The sequence below is a fragment of the Cydia splendana genome, chromosome 16 (genome assembly GCF_910591565.1).
Source record: "Cydia splendana chromosome 16, ilCydSple1.2, whole genome shotgun sequence".
In the NCBI taxonomy this organism is placed as follows: Eukaryota; Metazoa; Arthropoda; class Insecta; order Lepidoptera; family Tortricidae; genus Cydia; species Cydia splendana.
This window is the reverse complement of record NC_085975.1, coordinates 11823868-11838788: the sequence shown is the minus strand read 5'-3', so window position 1 is coordinate 11838788 and position 14921 is coordinate 11823868. Positions and strand designations below refer to the sequence as shown.

The following is a 14921-nucleotide window of genomic DNA, read 5'->3' as shown; positions in this document are numbered from 1 at the left end:
TTATTGCGTTGCATCGCTAATTCACTGACAAATTGAGGAAATATATATAATTAGCGCCAAAAGATAACAAACCACGAAGTGAATTGGCGGGGTAAGGCAGGTATTATTTGCACGAAAGCGTGTAGTTTATTTGATCTATGTGTGATGGCCAAAATCCGAGCGAAGCGAGCGCGAGAGAGGCTAGGACACTTGATGACCTCATCACCTCATTGTCCCTCGTGGAGTGTGGTTCCGGGGTTAGATACTTATGCCCAACTACGAGTACGACCGACATGATTCTATAATGTGATGGAAAAATATGAGAGACATACCTACATTACTATAACATAGAAAACTTTCGCGTTTTGAACACATAATAAAACATAATTTTATGGAGTCTATCGCGAATTTATTTTCTTACCTTTCGACGTTTCGACGCAGGCGTGGTATGAATTCGCGATAGAACCGATAAAATTACCTATATTGATACGAGTACATACATTGCTGTGATATATTATATTATACACATAGGGTACTGCATTTGATATTGCATGCATACATTGTTGGAGGTGCGATGCGAAAGATGATTAGAGAATCTCAAGCTGCGTGATGTAGTTTAATAACATCATTACCGCTCAAAATGTTTAACACAATAATGTGTAGAGCCATTACACCGGCTCATTACGGCTAGAATAAAGTGCTGTAATTTGCCTGCGAAACAACAATTTTGTTCTAGCGGATAGCATGATTGCTGTGCCGTGAGATAATCTGGCCATTATCGCCTCACGCAGATTAACTTGTGACACCGCTGACACTGGGCTTGCCGTGTTCGTGTTTAGGTTACTTTGGATAACTGCTGGTAATTAGTATAGTGTCAGAGAACTTGCACACCTCTCTTGGACGAATGTTGTGCAGTCAGTATCAAAAGTAAATATAAGTGTGATCCGGGTGGCTTAGTGTTTTTGACGTTTGTAAAATGCATCCATTCCATACCGTGGTTAACTTTTGTGGAGCAACTGTTATATGTAGAGTTTTGTGGAGTGTTCAAATCATTTTCTAAAAAACTAAAAGGTATGTTGTATGTTTCTTTATGCAGAATAATATAACTGTAATAGATACTTTTTGAATGCGACCTGTAGTAGAGATTTATCTCTATTTGGAAAAGTATTCCAGGTTGGCAGATACTTTTGGCATGCTGTTTCTGATGCTGACTGTAAAACTACTTAAGGAACAATTTGATTTGTTCCCTTAGTTATTGTTAGTCTAGTTACCTCATAAACATCCTACCACCAGTTCGCCGTTGTGGCCTCATCCGATAACTGTTTTCATACCGATCGCCGAAGTAAGGCATTCCGTGTAAATCGCTGATCATTACTACGTTAGTACTCTTTATTATACTGTGTCATTACGTTCTGCCCATGTGCCTCTATCTATAGTGGCAGCTGCCGTGCCACTTCAAGCCGTCCAATAAGCAGCAGCGTAAACTAAGCGGGCAAGGTGTTTAAAATTATCTGATCACGTTATTGTTCTATTGAGAATAAAGTGTTAAATATGTTTGTGTGTTTTTGATTTGTGGCCCGGGTGGCTTATTTTGTATTTTTGACGTTTGTAAAGTGCATTCATACCGTGGTTAACTTTTGTGGAGCAACTGTTATGTAGAGTTTTGTGGAGTGTTGATGTCGTGGAGTGTTCAAATCATTTGGTCTTGAACCTCGCCCGTTTAGCTAAGCAGTTGATTGCCACTTGGTTAAAAATGTTACAATAATGACGATTTCTAACTGCGTCCTTCCATCCTATATACTCCTAACAGGGCCTTGTTTACAATCTACCATTATCGAGGAAGAGTGACCGTTCGTAAATCTTATTGCGACTAGATAATGCCTGAGTATAAATAACGAGTTAAATGTTGTTAGTGGTACATTTTGCCTGTAAGCGACTTTATAAGCGCTTGTTTAGATTAACGTCTCTAATTAGCAATGTCACTGTGCACTCTGTGCAGTTTGTTTACGCTACCAGTCTCTTTAGCCACGATGTTTATACAAAGAGATAAACGGGGGCGACATAGCCATTTATTTGTGTAATTTTTCAATTAGAAAATTTGTAGAAAAGCGTTACTATGAGTAAAATGAGTCTTTATGATTAAATAATTAATAAATTCATTTTTTCATTGTTGTTCTATTTTTTTGTAAATAGTTTGTGAAAACTGACAAGCTTTGCCTATTAGCTACTGCCTATTACATATTGCTTTGGTGTGTTAATTAGTTAGAGATCATTTCAATAATTAAGTACGATGTAAGTGACTCTTCCTGTAGATCTATTTAATTGCCTTAGCTGCAAACGTGCATGGCTACTTTATGACTGAATTATATCCATAATGTGACCATACAAATTTTGCAAATACCCCACTATTTTTTTAAATTAAATATGGCTAAACTCGGTTAAATTGTATTTCTTCCTAACCAACGCAAAACAACGGATAAGCAAACGATTATCGACGATTATGGATAATGCCAACAATAAACGAATGGGATCTTAAATAAGTTTGATCTGCTACTAAAGATAAAAACTGCAGCAGCAGTGTTTGATGCTAGGTCATTTTCCACGCGGGCAGCCCGCCAAGCTGGCTCGTAAATCTCCCGCGACCAGGCTCGCAGCGCGGCGGAGGAGGCCAATCAACCGGCCTATTGACAAACATACGGCTGGACGTAATGGAATCCACGATTTATATCGCTGGATTTTCCTATCTTTCTCGGATTTCGCATTCATCCCGGCTTTAAAACGTATCTAATGGAAACGGATTTATTGGCAAATGTGATCATGTTACGATATAGAAACAGGAGGCGTAGAGGCGTACTCTGTTTTAACACTTTGACGTGGTTTTTATCTTATTTGACACGAGTTTGATTCGTGAGCCACTAGCCCCACCTATAACTCGACACTATATGCTGTAACTAAAGCATTTTACCTTTCCTCTACCCAATTCCAAACTTTTAGCTGACTTCTAGTGGTTAGAGTTAGACCAAGAAAAGTCTGCAGCGATTTTCATAGCCCACGAAGTGCAAGTGTTATTTATACGTCATAATTTCATAGACGTTTGACGTTTAAAATAATACTTGCACTGCGAGGGCTATCAAAATCTTTTCAACTCTAGTTGAGGTACCTACCAGTATCAAAAAAATCTGACATTTGTCAAGCAATCCCCCGCAATCCTGACGTTTGGCAACCATAGCTGCATCTTTGGTCCTCACGAATTCCAATCCGCAGTCGTCTACGGCATCTCGCTCGCACTTATTGGTGCGCTAGAGATGCAAGATGACACGACTTAAGCTCGGATCAAAATAAGATGAAAATCATATTAAATACCAGAATCGGCCTCCATGTTTTATAACGAAACAGAAATGTTTATTCATAGTCGTGACAAGAGAATTAGTTCAAATAAATGTAACACGTTCGCAGTCGTAATTAATACGGTCCAACAGCTGGACACAGATTTATCGGATAAATAATTCCTTTGTTATTATTTGTAGGAAATAATGAGCTGGATAAAGTGGATAATTAACTGAGATTGCAATTCAACTTAATGTCATTAAATTCACAGTAGGTATTGAAAGGATGCAGTAATGTATGCAATAAAACAAAAAGAGGAATCATTTTTATTGGAAACTCTGGTTATTTTAAGGCTCCGTCACACAGGCGCGTTTTGCGGGCTGCGCGTGAGCGGGCCGCGCCGCTTTTAAACGCGCCTGTGTGACGGAACCTTTCATCTTAAATTCAGACGTCTTTTGAAACTAAAAACCGTTGTTCATGTTCAGCACATTCATTTACAAAACACATTAGTTATTCTGATGAGTGATGACCTGATTTAAAACGTGTGTTAATAAATCTTATTTAGTTTCCAACTTTATTTTTTCTTATAAACTCGTGTTTGTATGGGCATAGCGTAGCGAGCGCGGCATAAGAGCCGTCGTAAAATAGTTACGAGGAGTTATCAAAAGGGCGCCGTAAACCCAGCGTCGACGCGCCATAAACTGCCCGCTGTAATCTCCCTGTTGCGCTGTGTTCCTGGTACCTAGGACGGTACTAGTTCGCCATCTTTTTTCGACTGGCGAGTACTATTGTGTAATTTTTCTGGCACCTCTTGCGGATTTGAGGTATCGTATCGTCACAGTTTTTACAGTTTGTAGAGAAACTTATGTTATGTAGTAGAGTAGGTATATTGTGTTTAATGCAACTAGGTGTTAACCTTTTATAAGGCACAGGTCTCAAAAAAGACCACCTGTAACATCATCTTTATGTATTTTTTACTTGTACAGAATTTTTAGGATAGGACTATAGATTGGCGATGACGTTGAGGCTTGAATTGGGGATTTTTTTCAGTCTTGCCCATTAAAGGTTAAATATCCATGTAAAAAGTTAAGGACGAAGTGATTTAGGTAACATTTACCTACATAATTTATCTCTGTAAAAATATCTTAATTTACACAGACAAAAACTTAGAACGATAAGCTAAGAACATATTTAAATAATCATCAGTCAAGATATAAGACTTATGACTGAATTTAATAAAAGTAATAAATATTTATGTTTTAGTGTTTAGTGCGTTGCTCAGTAAAACGTTTTATACAAGAGTAGTGAATAAAATTTTACAATATAATGGCATCATCGTAAACATTGCATACACACTTAAAACATCAAATTGGAAACTAAATAACTGTAATTTAAGTGATATTTAACTAATTAATGAATTAAACGAGATAGCGCGTCGAATTAAGGTTTAACTCGTCGAATAACTGACCTCAACATACGACAGGGTCTTTAACTTTAATAGGGTATTCAATTAAATTACTAGGTCAACTTAATTAGTGTTATCTTAATATCTGTTTGATGAAGTTAAGTTTTATTAAATAAATAATTCCGGCGTCACTATAGTTGGTAGAGCAAAGTACGAGGTTTTTTATCAAGTACAAAGTTGTCAAATAACCTCAATGTTTATTAAGACAATGTTTTTATAAAACTACTGTTGTTCTGAAGTTTAATAAATAAATTATTGAATACGGTTCTTAATTGATGTACCCACGTTGATTTATGGACTAAAAATAAATGAATATTTTTATTTATTTGTGTGAATATTGCTGCACTCCTGAGTATTTCTTTTATACATATGTGTAGGTACCTAATCCATACTAATATTATAAACGCGAAAGTGTGTCAGTCTGTCTGTCTGTTACCTCTTCACGTTTAAGCCGCTGAACCGATTTTGTTGAAATTTGGTATAGAGATAGTTTGAGTTTTTATGTCGGAAATCATCCCTGAAGATAGTGCAAAGGGGAAGAAATTGAAAGAGTTAATGCATTGCCTAATAATTGAAGTAAGCAATGCGCGAATTGAATGATTGCTATTAGCATTATCCAGGCGCTATACCTACTTTAGCTGCTGTCACTACAGTCAGTCCATGAAAATTCTTGGTCCGACTCTAATTCCACGCAGACGAAGTCGCGGGCAAAAGCTAGTTGTATAAATCTTTCTTCCGTCGAAGTCTCTCCAAAATCACCAGAATGATTAAAAAAACCAATCATGACGTTAATTTATTTATTTAATACCCACCGTGGTCCTGATACAATGACAAAAAAATCCTGACATCACAGGAAAAATATTTACTTATCGCTAGCTCTCATGAATAGGCAGCCTAGCGTTTAACGATATCACTTTGAGTAGTTTTGCTTTGTGCTTTTCATATTCTAATAAAGGCTTGGCCACACACAGAGCGCGACGCAGCGCCGCGTCCGCGCCGCGTCCACGCCGCGCGACCGCGGCACATGCTAACAGGTTACCGACGTCAAACAGACTGCGTCGCGCCGGTATCACGCCCCGCTTCTGTCGCGCCCCGCGCCGCGCGGCCTGTGCGTCCTCGCGGCGCGTGCGCAGCGCTGCGCCGCGCGGACGCGGCGGCCCGCCGCGGCCCGCCGCGTCGCGCTGGGTCACATCAGTCGGATCGGACGTTAGGCAGAAAATCATGCTTCAAATGACCCCATTTCCTCCTACTTCATGCTACCGTCATCCGATGTCCAGACCCCCCCCCCTTAATTTGAAATGACGTAATTTATGAATAGCCCCTATGTTGTGTTATTGTTTAAAATTATAATTTAAATATTTTCTAAAGTACAATATTAAGACAGGTTATAAGTGAGATTATAAAGAAGGCATAATGTTAATGTTGTAATAATCAAAACAATCAATACAAACCTTAAACAAATCGCCAGTCTTTCTTTTGAACTAATTGCCAGTCTCCAATTAGTGTCCTGTTTCGTTATGAATGGTTGCAAAATATTATGAAGTTCTTCAAAGCTGCCTTTGGACATGCGGAAGTATGAAAAGAACTTTTCTTCATCCGATTGTAACTCCCGGCACAATCTGTTATATTCTCCATATTCCAATCTTTTAGTATTAATTGGATGAACCCACATTCTTGGACGCTTTCTAGAAGCGGCCGCCAGTAACAAAAGAGTGTCCTCAATGTCAGAGTCGTCCGATTCACTCGACATTTTCGTATAGTAGCGTCGCTTCGAACAACAAACAAACACTCTGATCTATGGCTTGGGAAGGAATGAGCGACCCTCCGCGCGCGAGTCACGCCCGCATGACGCCGCGCCCCGCACCCGCGCGGCCGCGCCGCGTTCCCGCGCGGCCGCGCCGCGTTCCCGCGCGTCCGCGCCGCGTGTTGAGAGCGTGAGGCCGGCGCGATCCGCGCGCGCTCTGTGTGACCATGCATCGCGTCGGCATCACGCGGCGTGGACGCGGCGCTGCGTCGCGCTCTGTGTGTGGCCAAGCCTTAAAACATGGTCTTCTCTTCCCAGAGTGACACAAGCCTACGTCACAATAACATTGCCACTTTATATAGCGCTATCTCATATATTATATAGCGCTGTCGCATGATGACGTAGGCTTGTGTCAGTCACGTGGTCGGCAGAGAGTACCAGGCGGAGTATATTATTATACCATGGTGCTTTTGTATTTTACGACTATTCCTGATGATCTACTTTGTACTACATATTTTAATGGAATGTCATTAATATGGTCCGTTTCTCAAAAGCTTGTAACTTGTAACACAAGTGAAAGTCCCTTTCTAACAAAAGCTGTCAAAAAGTGACATCCGCTTGTATTACAAGTTGAGCTTTTGTGAAACGGGCCCCATGAAGGAAACTGCACTCGATAACTCTATAGCAGTCTAGCGTCATCTAACGTAGATTAGCTTTGCGCCGTAGTACAGTCAGCAGCAGAAGTTGCTAAGCGGGCGAGGTGTTAAAAATTACCTTGACACGCTCTTATTCTCTTAACAATAAAGTGGCGTCAAGATCATTTTGAACACCTCGCCCGCTTAGCAACTTCTGTTGCTGACTGTACTTCATAGCATCTACCTGGGTTGAGCTTATCCACGCCTTTTATGACTCTTTTACGGTTACGATATCCCACAAATAGTGGCTGGATTGTTAACGCTATGCTAATAATATGTACTTAATAACACTGTTCACATTATAAACATTTGTATTTGTGACATATTATACGCTTTTGTACTAATGTTCTTAATGTTTATGTCCATAGTCTATGTTTATCACGTTGAGCATACTTACAATATAATATGCGACTGCGACGTACTCGAGAGTAGGTACTACCTGAGTTTGTCTGCTTTTTACGTCTGTTTAGATTACACACGGAGTATACATGGATTGGTTAAGTGGTGGACGGTATTTATATGATTATTGTGTACTTTTGTGTAAAAGAGGTTTGTTACATATAATAAAAATATACAAAGCAGCTTTACATATTTGATCTAAATGTGACCCTGACTCAACATATTGCTTTTATCCTGGGAATGATCCTCTACTAAGGAAACTTGGGGAAGGGGGGTTAGTATGGAATTAGAGAGAAAGGAAACGAATAAATGAAACGCCTGTAAAACCTCATTCGTTCTTATGTATGGCAGCATAGCGCCACCTAGCGTGGTCTAGGTGGAGTGCCCCGAGCTTATCAAGACTTTTACGACTCTTTTACGATTATTGCCTCTTAGTGTTGGTTATAACTTCATGTGATATTAAATTTCTATATAAAGAACTAATTTAAAAGGAACATGTTTATTTAATAATTTTACTGCTTTCTGTAAACTTTAACATCAATGCCTATTGCATAGGCATTATGGAAATAAGAATTACGTGACTTTATTTATTTAGCCTTTATGAGTATTGCGAAAAATAAGTTATTGTGTGGGAGACGACGATAAAGCCATGCGGTTAAGTGTTTGCTAGGATTGCTAGGCTAGTGCAAAACAGAAAAATAAAATTGTATTGTAATAGTATTACTGCTGTAGTGCATCTGATTATTGCGTGGGTTTGCAAAATGGTTTGGACCGAATTTGAAGTTGCTATATTTTTCTATCTATATTTGTACCTTTTAGTATCCAGTGTGGATATATAATGACTAGCAACACGACCATTTTCCGAGTTCATTCCCTACTTTTGAAATAAGGTACGCTATGGCATTTAAATACGAGTACTTAAGCGCCGTTTGGAGCATTTCAGATGAAATCGTGTTTGAATTAAAAGTTCTCTGGCGTATGGAGTATTCGGGGGAGCAAGTTAATTGGCTTTATCTTAGCCCTTGTCACGTAAAACGTTTTGGTTGGGACAAGTGTAGTTAAGTGGTGTTAACGTGCATTGTTGTTGCAGGGCTACAATGGTGTTGTCGTGTGCGGGGCGCGAGGGGGCGGGCGCGGCGAGTCGGCGCGCATGGCTGCGTCAATGAGGGAGGGCGCGCCGGCCGGCGGAGCTCGCCCCGCGCCCCACGCGACCAACTTCGAGTACGATGACAACGAGTGGGACATAGGCATCGGAGACCTCATCATTGACCTCGATGCCGACATAGAGAAAACTGACGAGGCGGGCGGCATGGCGGCCCGCGCCGAGCCGGACGCGCAGCGCACGGCGCTCAAGATGAAGATCAAGCGCACCAAGCCGGGAACCAAGAGCTCGGAGGCCAAACACGAGATCGTCAAGTCGAACGAGATGAACGGCGAGCCCAAGACCCAGGGCGGCGCCGCCGCCCCGCCCGCCGCCGCCAAGCGCGGCTCCGGCGGCCACCGTAGAGATAAGGCGCGCGACAAGCACCACCACCCGCACGACGTGAACGGCGTGGCCCGGCCCGTCGCGCCCAACGCGCCCGGGCCGCCCGCGCCGCCGCCGGCGCCGCCCGCCCCCGCGCCGCCGCTCGCGGCGCCCGAGCCGCGCCCCTCCCCCGCGCCGCGGCTCGAGCCCAAGCCCGCCGCGGCGCCCCAGCCCGCCCCCGTCCCCCCCGCGCCCGCGCCCCAGCTCGCGCCCGCGCCGCCCCCGCCGCCGCCCGCGCCGGCGCCCCACGCGCCCCACGCGACCCACGCGCCCCACACGCCCCACACGCCCCACACACCTCACGCGCCCCACGGGCCAACGATACCTAGCAAACCTGAACCTGACGACTCGCGGCAAGAAGCCCCGAGTTCACAACCACCGGCCAAGAAAATTAAAACAGAACCTAAGGTGAGTGCCTTTTTGGTCTTTTCCTCAGTTTCCTTAGAACTGATTTAGAAGATGCCCGTTGCTGGCGCCAGACTTGCTGTCGTTTTTCTCATTAGTGGACTAGGCTAGTTAGCTGTTATTGCTACCGGCAGGGGCCCATTTCTCGAACGAGAAATATCAAGACCAATCAAGTCATATGGGTTACCATGGCAACACACTAATAATATAATAGACTAACACCATTCGAGAAATAGGCCCTAAAGGCGGGATTCCACCAGTGTGCGGCACAAGCATATTCAGTACAAAAATGCTTCTGCCGCACACAGGTGGAATCCCGCCTTCAGACCGTGCCAGCAAGACTGACGTCAACAACTGGCATCGCCTACGGCCGTTGTTCTACCGGCAATAAAACTTCTATGAGAAATTTCTAACAGTCCACAGCTTCAAGTAATATAGGGACAAATTATTTTTTTCTTGGTGTCTACGTGGAAACAAACGATGTTTTAGACCAGACAGTATATTTGTCGTAAATAAAATCCAATTTTCAAAGATCGTAGTGATCGTACCTACCTATGCCAATAAACGTTTAGCAGATTATCGATACGCATCACATAGATACTCTGACAAAGGAACCATCTCAAAATGGCGAATTAATACGACGAAATTAAAAAAAAAAAATACTTATCGGATCGCGTTAGTCCTATTGTAATTAAGTAGGTTAGATACTTAGTATTTGGGTCAAAATTCAATCGCATAATCTCTAATTGGTAGTCCGTGTAATCTCGCTCTAATTGCCGATTGCCCTCCTAAGGGCCGATTGTTTCGTAGTCTATTTAATTGTTCGGTTTAGGGCTGTTTGCGCGTGTGATTGAGTGCAAACGTTGGGAGTAATCCGCGCCTGTCGGTGCCGCATAGGCGGCATAGGTTCATTAATTCACCCCAGCCTCCTCCCGCCCGCTGTGCTCCTGGTCACAATACCTACTGCACTCCGCAAATTAATGCGATTGCGGCGACTGTGGCAAATAAGGCTACAGATGCTGCCAGACACGATAGGAAATTGCACACGGGCATGTTCAACGAGGTGAGACTGAGAATTGTCTAAAAACCAAGGGTATCAATTTATTATCTGTATAATCTGTGCAGCGTTGACAACGAACGCAGGTAATGACTATGAGAATCTTTCAGTAATGGGCAAAAACATGAACACATTCCCGTCTTTAACATTTAACAAAGAAAGTGCAAAATACACTCCTAAAATACCATTAGCAATAAGTTTTAAAGCGCACCGAAAAAGATAAGAATTAGACTCGACCTCAAAATTAAGGAATGTGCTCGGTAGAGCACGAATCACGATAGTTGGCACACAAACGGTGCTTACGGTGGTTCACTTAGATAAACGTCTGCAAAATTGCATGAATGCCTACTTCAAACTTAGCACCCATTATTGGATGCTCGCTAACTATTCCCGCTCGCTCGGTTACGTAATAGTATCGAACACGGCATAATGCGGCCCAGGAGCTTCTTGCGGCTCAATCATCGAGCACCTGCATGCATTAGCGTCTTGCAACAAATGTATATTTATTGCACGATGCACATCATTAATCAAGTCGACGTGAGCGTATTGCCAAAGGTTCATGCAAACTAGGCCCGCGCTCGTGATCTCATCAAGTCATCACATTTTTTTAACCGCATCAAATTATTGCCTTGTGACGTGTTCGCCATCTTATCGCGTAGTGCAACAGCTGCTCCAGTAATATAAGCAGTCACGCTACCACAATATTTTACGACGGCATTAAATTACGTCGCGTATGAAGGCGAATCATATATTTGCCAAAACCGCACAATATAAGAAAAGGGCGCCTCCCTTTGCTTTTCTAGTCATTAAGTATTCGCCGGCGGCGAGGGGAGAGAACAGAACACATCTCCGAAATTCCTTTCATTAATCACTGTCAAGGGCTCTAAAAATTTCTAAAGTTCTTGTAAAATCAATTTAACGTTCGCTACCCTAACTGGAAAAGTTTGTGCGAAGCGTGATAATTAAGACGAGATATCAATTTGAGCCCTTGACGCCCTCCGGGACGTGACTGTGCATTTCGGACCTTAACAACCCTTTTCGCAGCTGCGATTGATTCTTTCCTTTGTTCCTTCTTTGATCAGTATTGGTTCCGGCGTCGACTCTCCGCTATCATTACCGACTGACCTCCCTCACACGAAATATATAAACTCGTGACTATTGTCAGTCTCACTAATGCTTAATCTATCGCATAATACACTATTATAACGAGCGAGTTTCAAATAAGGGGCGGACCCTCGTCAATAAAACGAGTTTAAATTCCCCACGTCGCTAATATGGCTATTGAAGCTGAGGGACGGATAACAAAAAAATACTTTTATTTTTGTCGAGTTGATCCTAAAGGTTCCTTTATATTAAATTTGAAATGGAATCATGTCGTCTATTAACTGCGTAATATGGTACTGCGGGTTCCGTAATCCTAATCGCAGCTTGAACCGGCTAATTAACGAATTAATCTACATCGCTTAATTAAACAATTTGATCTATCTATCAATTTATATAATACTGCATAATTACACATGTTATCGCAGTGTATTAATAAGATCGGTATCGCGGTGTCCGGCGTGTCGCGAATGAGGTTAACAGCGCTGGCGATTACACTGATAGCTCTGAATAAATTTACATGCTGATTGGCTGCTGATCACCGGCCGGCACTCGGCGGCCGTCGAGACTCGAGAGTCGAGACCGAGACCCGACGCCGCCGAGCGCCGAGCACGACTTCCTCGAACCCCGACCATTCAACCATACCCTTACTGAATTCGCAATTTAAAACACGATCGGGAAATCCAATCGAGTAGCGCTTGGCATTCCGAATCAGCAAATAGTTGTATAACGGATGGTTTTAATGAAGCGTACAACGAGCTCACAATTCCATCTTCATTATTTAATTTGTCATTACGCATATCCAAAGCGATATTCGCTGATTGCCACGCCGGGGAAATGTTTCGGAAATTTGAAATGTTATTGCATAAACCAACGCCATCATGAATGATAAATTCTGATGAATTTTTCGCTTCAACGAGTTTATTTATTCGCCGGAACGGACGTATCGCGTTACCTGCCTCTGGCGTATCATCATTCATTTCGTAAAAACGTTATTGCTTTAGTCAAAGCCTTGTGACTATTGGACGGGAACGTCGTGAAATGTACTTGAAATAATTGATTGACGATATCAAATCGCCCCATCTGGCTTGTAATGCTTATAATAAAATTATTGTTGTGCCCGTCTCGTAATTATTCTGGCCCCTATCCTCACGCGTTACACGGCAATGTTAGTGTGAACAAAAACATCTCTTTATGTTTCAAATAAATTAAATAACGACCTGAATATCAGAGTTTCAATGCTTAATTTTTTTAATGCTATGTTTGCCTTACCCAATCGTATGTATTAAACACTTCCGACACAGTCCAGTTTGTTTTCGCTGTTTGTGGCTTTATTTCATTGACTTTCGTTCAGTTAAAATCAAAGATAAACTTGTAACAGGGTCATTTGGTAGCAGAGCGTGAGGCAGTGAGGAGCGCGGATAGTAGCGGAGGCGGCAGCTGGCGACTACTGTGTAATTATTATTGGCGTAATTAGGATGTGGGGCCGCGGCCCGCGGCGCCGACAGCCGCTCTAACAAATGCCATTATTATTTCCGCTTCGCATTACTTCGCTGCGGTTTGTTACGTTCTCATTCATTATGTCATGAACTGAAACTGTTATAAATATCAACTCCTCCAAGTTAAATTGATTTAACATTAATTAGATACCATCTGCGTTCAATTGAATTACCCGTTCAGGTTGAACTAGTCTGTTTAACGGTTTTGTAATTTCGTCCGCTATCAGATTGAAAATGTTTGGCCGCCGACAGATGTTTGTTATGGGCTCTTACTTTTATAATAATCTATCTGTCTTCTGGAGAATAACATTGGTGTTCCGTATAAAAAGTCCCGTGTCTGAGTTGTCATAAACCCATTTAAGTTACACGGGTGTGTTTGCGGCTGGCGGACCGGAGTGGAGTTGGACTAGTCGCTCGACTCGTCGGTTGTTTTGTCGGCGGAGGCATAATCCGCAGCTGGCGTGTACCTGGGCTCTTTGTTCGAGTGGAAAGTTTTGCTTGAGGGAAATGTGGGCAGCAGATTTGTCTCAGTAATTCGGAATTTATAAAGGGGGAAGGACTGTTATTATGAGCTTCCGAGGGACCAAATTGCGTATGTGATGCGAAGATCTGCTATAAACCTCGATGATAAACCTTGAGCCCTTACGTAACTGGCAATAGTTATTTCCATTGCGGTTATTCTGCAACAATAAAACTATGATATGAAGCGACGAATAGGAACGAACCAATGTAAAAGCACAACTCTATCTAAACACGATCATGATGCGCAAAATGCACATGTACTTACCTTGTATGTACGCTTTGGACGTGGCGGTGAAAAAACGACAGCGTACGGCACTCCGCACTCGGCTCAAATGGAGTCGCTGGACCAGTTCGCCGACGCCGACTAATAAAACCTTCACAAATACAATATAGGGGAGCCGAGGATCAAAAGCCGATTTTTTGTTACATTTTTTTATAAGCCGCTATTTTGCCCTCTTTTGTGCCCGTGTTGTTTACTAATGGGTTCTGTTGGGTTCGACTTAAGATAATAACTCGGGGTTTTTTCTCGCCCATGTGTCGTGGAGCGAGTTTTTGCCGCCGGAAATGCGAGAGCGCTGTTGGGTCGGATTAAAATATATTTGTTGATCTTTCGGCTTAATCTGTAAACGGGCGACTGCCGCCGCGCCATGTTTTTATTTCCGAGCTCGCGCGCTCGCGTCGATTTACTTACTTTCTTTTTAACGCGAGGCTCTGTAAATTGATTCGAGGTATCTCCCTGTTTCATCTCGATATCTCATTCGGGGTCGCGCGCGTATAATCGTTATCGCCGCTTAATCAATCACCGTACTCGTTTAATTCCCCAATATCCTGTGTTCCAACTAACAATTACACACGAGGGTCCCGTATCGGCGGCCAGCGGTGCCAATAACATAAATTCTCGCGGGCGGTCGGAAGTGTCCTACCTCCCCCTCGCTCCACCGAGATTGCTGTCGACTCGACAATCGATATTCAATCTCTTTGACGTTTTATACGTTCCTTACTTTCTTACTTTGTGTCGGCATTTAGGGTAGATGATTGGGATCGCAGTCTTAGATGCCTTGTTCGACGCCTGCCGCGTCGTTTATCCTTTCGAGTGGTTTATTTTTATCTCGGCGACGCTTTAGCATTACAGAAATAGTAAACTTTCGTTGTTTGATATTCTACAATAGTCTATTGTGCTCTGCTTACAGACGTTATTATCCT

General features: G+C 42.7%; 1 protein-coding gene across 4 annotated transcripts in view; it reads left to right on the top strand.

The window, feature by feature from the left end:
- LOC134798312 (zinc finger protein 608-like) overlaps window positions 1-14921 on the top strand; it is a 180236-nt gene that overhangs the window by 74599 nt on the left and 90716 nt on the right. For all 4 annotated transcript variants that reach the window (XM_063770717.1, XM_063770714.1, XM_063770716.1 and 1 more), the window contains one exon: window positions 8700-9542. In XM_063770717.1, the coding sequence (XP_063626787.1) occupies window positions 8760-9542 (783 nt within the window). In that variant the 5' untranslated portion in view covers window positions 8700-8759. The remainder of the gene's footprint in view (window positions 1-8699; window positions 9543-14921) is intronic.